We start from the raw sequence: 7,051 nt of genomic DNA, 5'->3' as shown, positions 1-7,051 counted from the left end.
GATCAAATTGATTCAATAAAAGCACGATAAAATAAGGTCATCATCAGTTTGTTAATGTGGAAGTAGGACAGTTTCCTTAAACAAAACAAACGCAGCTGCTCCTTCTTACACACGGCTTCACAGTTTGCTTCGAAGTTCAATTTGGAGTCGATAGTTGTCCCAAGATATTTGTAGGATTGTACACATCCCACAGTCTGACCCTTAAGGGGCATGGCTTCATGTGTGTGGGCATGTCTTCTAAAATCAATGATCATATCTTTGGTTTTTGAAGTGTTTAACTGAAGATGTGACTCACCACTTCACACAGCGTGGCTGTTCTCATTGTCATGGATCTGACTGACGATAACAGAATCATCTGCATACTTTAAAATGGTCCTATCATCACATCTACTCTGACACATATTTGTGTAAAGGATGAATAAAAGGGGCGACAGTAAACATCCTTGTGGGGAGCCAGTGGAGCTTTATACTCTTTATGTAATGTTATTATGAAGTTGTTAAACATAATGAAGACATTAAAGGTTGTCGTTCCAGAGACCAGGCACACAGCAAACCTTCAAGAAGCAGCAACTTCCTCTGCCGTTGCTGTCTGTGTTTATAGCAAGACCTCAAAAGCAACGGCCTTTTTTCATTCATTGTGTTTCATTTATTCTAATTTGTTTCATGTAAAGTTTGATATTTTTGCACTTTAAATCCTCTGTAATGGACATAAATTACGGTTCCTCACTTTAATGTTCCAAAATCTTTTTTTCTTCAATATGTTCTGAGTTCTAATTTTTTAATGTAGAAATGTTTGATTTTCTGTTCCCACTAAATCCTATGAACCTGAGTTCTTTCAGAGATTGTTCCTCCTCATGTCTATTGATCATATGTTTTAAATGGTAGCCTCAGAAATGCAAAAATATAATAATCATGATAATAAAAGCAGTAATGGTATCACAGTGACAGACAGCATCTCCACATGTCAGAGACAGAGGTCCTCACTCATCAGTCTGATCTGTTCTCTCCCAGTGGAATGTCTCTAAGGAGAAGAGACATTCACATGCCACTGAGACTGTGGTTTTTATCAGCTCTGAACCCTCACAGCAGTGACTCCATCTCTACAGTGAGCAGTGAGCTGTAGTGTGTCTGCTGCTCTTTCTGCTGGATGTGCTGCATCATGACTGACAGCTGATGAAGGGAGTCTCTGGAGACACTGATCCATCTCGATCGATAGAAAGATAGAAACACCAGAAAATGTTTGTTTTATTACATCTTTCTTTTGTCCAAGAAGCTTGATACCAAATGTTCAGATTCAGTCATCTTTTAAATCTTTCACATAATCAATACTATATAATCAAGATTTAAAGATCAAAAAGGAAATGAATCATGAACCAAACGTTTACATCTTTATTTAAAATAAGTAACAGACAAAAAGCATTATTTCGGATATATCTAGCAAGTGCTGCAAGAACCCCATTAACAAAAGAATCATATTTCATTCACATACATATTGAATTAAAAAGGTGATTTCGTATTTACATGTTGAGCAGAAGACTTTAAAGAATAAAAAAATAATGTTATGACCTTTTAAACTATAAAATTACCAGTTAATTTCCACTCTGAAATGTCAAATGGGACACTACACGTTTGGTTTAGAAATGTGCGACTTTTATGTTAGTTAATTAATACCCATCATATTCTTATCAAAAATCATTCATTATCAGATATAAAATCATGATTTTATCAGAGCCAAAAACAAAATGCAGAGAAAACATTAGATTTCAAAACAAGAGAAAATAGAGCAACTTAAAGGGCCGGTGTAGGAATATAAGATAATATTCATGTTTTAAAGTCAAATCAATCGGAAAGGTTGTGTTTGTGTTATCTTAGAATGAGCCCTCGTTCTACATTCAGTCCACCATGGTTCTACGGCAGCCCAGAGCAGTCAAACCAAACACTTTCTCTTCATCATCATGTTCCCTGAAGAACCCGACTGGCACCCGGGGAAGTTTCAGTTGCAATCTGCAAACTCACCACCAGATGTCTCCACATACTAGACGCCGCACCTTTAAGTGTCTTCCACGATTAATATATCAATTAGACTGAAACTTTTCTTTTTTGAACCCATGTCATATTACATCCTTTTTCTCTGATATTCAAATCAATGTTTTGTTATTCATAGAAATGTTCTGTTATTCATAGAAATGTTTTGTTATTCATGGAAATGTTTTGTTTTTCATAGAAATGTTTTGTTTTTCATAGAAATGTTTTGTTTTTCATAGAAATGTTTTGTTATTCATGGAAATGTTCTGTGTTGATAGAAATGTTCTGTGTTGATAGAAATGTTCTGTGTTGATAGAAATGTTCTGTGTTGATAGAAATGTTCTGTTATTCATGGGAATGTTTTGTTATTCATGGGAATGTTCTGTGTTGATAGAAAAGTTCTGTTGTTGATAGAAATGTTTTGTTAATCATAGAAATGTTCACATGACACCCCTGAGTTGCTCTCGCTCATTGATCTGCTCTAAAGTTTTTCCACTGTGACTCAGTACAGGAGATGAAACATACAGGAACAGGAGAATGAAACAAGGACCAATACAGAAAAACAAAGCATTCAATAGCTGACATTGATTATAACCAGCGGCCGTAACAAATGTAGTTGATTTAAAACCAACATTAACAATAATAATCTAAACATATATATGCGTGCGTATATATGCACACACACACACACACACACACACACACACACACACACACACACACACACACACACACACACACACACACACACACACACACACACACACACACACACACACACACACACACACACACATCGTATTGGAGATCTTCGTGAAACTTTTAAATCTCAGCCGTTTGTTGGAATAAACATTTTAGTTCAAGACTATCTTCCTCAAAGGCCAACGAGTCGACTTCTCAGGTCAACAAAGATCAACAAGTTTCACAAACGTCACGCTTATTCTGCACTTTTCAGCAGCACTTAACGTGATTGTGTCTATTAAAGCTTCAAAGCTTCAGAGCTTTTCCTTTCAAAAGAGACCAAGACCATGAATTTACTCCACATGGTTCAAGGACAGCTTGCAGTTTACTTTGGCTTTTATTTAGGCGAATTCTTCACTAACAGGATAAAGCTGCGTTCAAACTAAAAACGTTGTTCACAACCATTTGCGTCTATTGCATTGACTTCACAGCATTCTACTCAAGCAAAATATTCTCCACGCTTTTGGTGTGAACACAGCATCACTCAAAATGAGCACTCGTTAATACGAAGGTATCCAGAGCACCGTCTCTGAACACACACCTGGACCCCTGAAGCAGACGAGCTACAGCAGCAGGAGACCACACGATACTTTCTTGGCACACCTTGAGCCTCTTAGCACCAATGGTCATGGTTTAAATGCAGAGGCCTACTGGAGTATTTCTGCTGACCGGGTCCATCGCTTTATGACCACAGTGGAAAATCTCTGCTGCGAAAAATTAAGAGTTCTGAAGGCGCATGTTTGCTTTTTTTTTCAAGCCAAGATGATGATGTGTTCATAAGAGAGAGATTGGTAACTAGTGGTGGAATGTAAAAAAGTATTTTTACTTCATTACTGTACTTAAGTAAATTTTTACGTATCTGTACTTTACTTAAATAAAAATAATAGTGCATACTTTTTACTTTTACTCTGTTACATTTTGCAGCTATTATCTGTACTTTTACTCCACTACATTTCTACAATACGTGTCATTATTCTTTACATTTTATGAACACAGTTTAGCCAAAATGTTGGCGACACAAAAAATATGGATTGCGTTCACCACCGTAAGAAAACCCCCCAGCTCCCCGCAGAATAACCATGAGAGCACACACACACACACACACACACACACACACACACACACACACACACACACACACACACACACACACACACACACACCTCAGGAGGGGCAGGGCCCTCCCAGAATACACCGCTGCCCAACAATAAAAGGGCGAATTATACTCTTGCAACTACAATTGCGGTTGGTCACGCAGTCAGATTGGCGGACTCGTGTTGGTTTATGGTTCCCGTGTCTTTTCCAGACGCCAGACCAGCAGGTGGAGCAACGAGCGTTTAGAGTCGACAACACACAACACATTTCATCCGTCCAATAAATGAATTGGACGGATCCGATAAAAGACACCTGAGCAGGTTTGTTCTCTTCCCTCGCCCCTACGGCCAACCAACGTCCTTTTATTTATCTTTTAGGGTTCTTTATACTTAGACGAGTTTAACATGATTTAACTGTATCTAAGAACCACAAGCTCACCTCTGGATGTAGATCTCTCTTTTGAACATGAACCTCATTCTAACCTGACGCTCAAACCTCTGGAGGTCCAGCAGGGGGTCCAGCAGGAGGTCCAGCAGGAGGTCCAGAAGATTAGGACTCAACAAAATGTCCTCCCTCTGAAGGAACTTCAAATTAATTTTTCACTTTCTTGTAAGTCACACCGTTTCTTGTGTGTTCCACACCGTTTTCCTGGTTTTCCAAACCCTTTGTCTTCTTCTCTTCTTCCAGACGTTTTTTCCTCATCGTCTCCTGCTGTCGAAGACCTGCAGCACAGAGAAGAGACTATGTGTTACATAAAGTTAACTTGTGTTGTGTTGTTGTCTGCACGTTATGGACACGGTGATGTATTTCGCATACACTTACTGTTATTGAGGCGTATTGTGATGCGCTTCAAAAATACAAGCAGAGCTCCAACTGCAATAACAATGAAAACTCCTAAAACAAATGTGAAAGCCAACCATCCGATGGACACGTTGCTGGATGAGTCTTCATACACTTTCTCTGAAACGCATCACAAAAAGTAAACGTAAACAGTCGAAATGTAACTACATCTCATGTACAGCACAGCAACAGTTAAAGAAGTCTAAATAACGTTTAAACTAATAAGACATGAACAACAACAATGAAATCTCACCACTGATGTGCACAAAGGTCTCAGAGGTGATCCGGTGCTTGATGTCTTCCTGCTCCACTACACAGCGATAGCGGCCCGTCTTGTTCACAGTGATGTTGAGGGTGATGTCATAGCTGCTTCCTCTCTCTGAGACCTGAGCTTCCTCAGCAGGAAGTTGGTTTCCCTTGCTGTCCTGCCACCTCACTTTAGGTCTAGGAGAAGCACCTCGAACCTCACACTGCAGCAGAGACCAGGTCTCTCCGGCATCGAGCATTGTGACGAATGGCTTTGGAGCTGCAACTGTGAACACGGGATGAATTACAGATTATTCAGGACATCAACATTGTTTCAAACATAGATATGTCGGTTCCATGATTTTCTGCTTCTCTCCGTTTAATTTCTTTGTAAACTGAATGTCTTTTGTTTCGGTTTGTTGGTCGAGCAAAACCAGATATTATTATATTATATATATATTATTAAATATATTGAAGACGTCAACATCCGTCTCTGGTTACTCTTGAGTTAAACAATGAAAGATCAATGGATTCACGCAACAAAATCCTCAAGAGACCAACATGTGGGATTAGATCCGCCCTGAGATGCTGAAGGTGCTGGCCATTGTTGGGTTGTCTTGGTTGACACGCCTCTTCAGTGTCGCATGTGGGTCAGGAACAGAGCGGGGTGCTGGTCCCCATCTTCAAGAAGGCGGGACCAGAGAGTGTGAACTATCAGGTATCACACTGCTCAGCCTCCTGGGGAAAGCTCAAGCCAGAGTGCTGGAGAGGAAGCTCCAGGGTGCTGGAAGGAGGATCCAGGATGCTGGAAAGGAGGCTCCAGGGTGCTGGAGAGGAGGCTTCAGGGTGCTGGAGAGGAGGCTTCAGGCCGACCACTTGTAGAACCTCAGATTCAAGACAAGCAGTGCAAAGTCCGTCCCGGTCGTGGAACAGGGGACCAGCTCTTTGCCTTCAAGGACTACTGGAGGGGTCCTGGGAGTTTTGCCCAACCAGTCTACATGTGCTTTGTGGACTTGGAGAAGGCTTTGGACCGGGTTGCTCTGAGTTTCTGTGTTGGGTGCTGCAGGAGTATGGGGTGCTGGACCCGTTGCAGCGGGCCTTCCGCTCTCTGTACTGCAGTAAGAAGTCAGACCCCAAGCGAAGGAGTTCAAGTATCTTGCGGTGGAGTGAGGGTAAGGTGGAGCGGGTGATGGACAGGCGGATTGGTGCGGCTGCAGCAGTAAAACAGATGCTGCACCGGATTAAATTTATTCAGTCAATTGACCAGCTCATATTCATCTATTAATGCAGATTGTGGGGCTTTAGGGTGGAGATTGTTTAAATAGCAGTGTGGATGGAGTCTCAGATTAATAGTTTAAAAGCACTCACCAACAACCAGCTCAACGTTGAAGGTTTGAGGCGGCTGGAGACGTGGTAAAGCACAGGTGTAGTTTCCACTGTCGGTCGGCTGGGTGTTTCTGATGACGATGGAGGCGTTGCCGTGTTTCAGCTCATCTGAAAAGTAGGAGACTCGTCCTCTGAACTGGTCGCTCTGACCAGGACGGCCATTGTTGTAGTGAATGCCTGCATCATACAGGAACACCTCCTGCTGACCATGATCTCTCTCAGCTGCTTTCCTCCAGTGAAATGAAGATGGTGCGATGTTCTCCTTGGTGCCGAGGGAACAAGGCAAGACGACATCGTTCCCTTCTTCGACGACCACTCTGACGACTCCTAAAACACAACGCATATTTTTATTCATTACGTTTAAATGAAGAAAGGGTTTTGATAGAGAAATTAAATATTGTTATGAATGGATGATTGTCTTTTTATTTGACCTTTATTTAACCAGATAATTAATTAATTAATATATATATATATATATATATATATATATATATATATATATATATATATATATATATGAACAGAGCAGTCAGGCTTCGATGTGATGTGTGTTATATCAGCTAGATCCTCGTCCTCCACAACGCTAACAGGCTACACACAGTAGCATCCATTGAGCTGTGGCTGCAGTGAGTTTGTTCTTCGTTGAGGTGTCCATGTGTTTCTGTCTGAAGTCATCTGTTCGTGTCTGGCTATGACGAGGGAGCGGAGAGTTAGCATC

At 41.0% G+C, this 7,051-nt stretch overlaps 1 protein-coding gene across 1 annotated transcript; it reads right to left on the bottom strand.

The window, feature by feature from the left end:
- Positions 1-4,400: 4,400 nt before the first annotated feature.
- On the bottom strand, positions 4,401-6,676 carry LOC137789153 (butyrophilin-like protein 2). Its single transcript, XM_068582422.1, has 4 exons — positions 6,316-6,676; positions 4,955-5,233; positions 4,684-4,821; positions 4,401-4,583 (listed from the first exon to the last, which is right to left on the bottom strand). The coding sequence occupies exons 1-4, from the start codon at positions 6,674-6,676 to the stop codon at positions 4,453-4,455; spliced, it is 909 nt and encodes a 302-aa protein (XP_068438523.1). The 3' UTR covers positions 4,401-4,452.
- Between the last annotated feature and the right edge of the window lie 375 nt (positions 6,677-7,051).

Source organism: Clinocottus analis, unplaced genomic scaffold (genome assembly GCF_023055335.1).
Source record: "Clinocottus analis isolate CAN_PGR_092001 unplaced genomic scaffold, fCliAna1.0.p SCAF_180, whole genome shotgun sequence".
NCBI classification, from domain to species: domain Eukaryota; kingdom Metazoa; phylum Chordata; class Actinopteri; order Perciformes; family Cottidae; genus Clinocottus; species Clinocottus analis.
The sequence above is the reverse complement of the archived record's forward strand: the minus strand, read 5'-3'. Positions and strand labels throughout refer to the sequence as shown.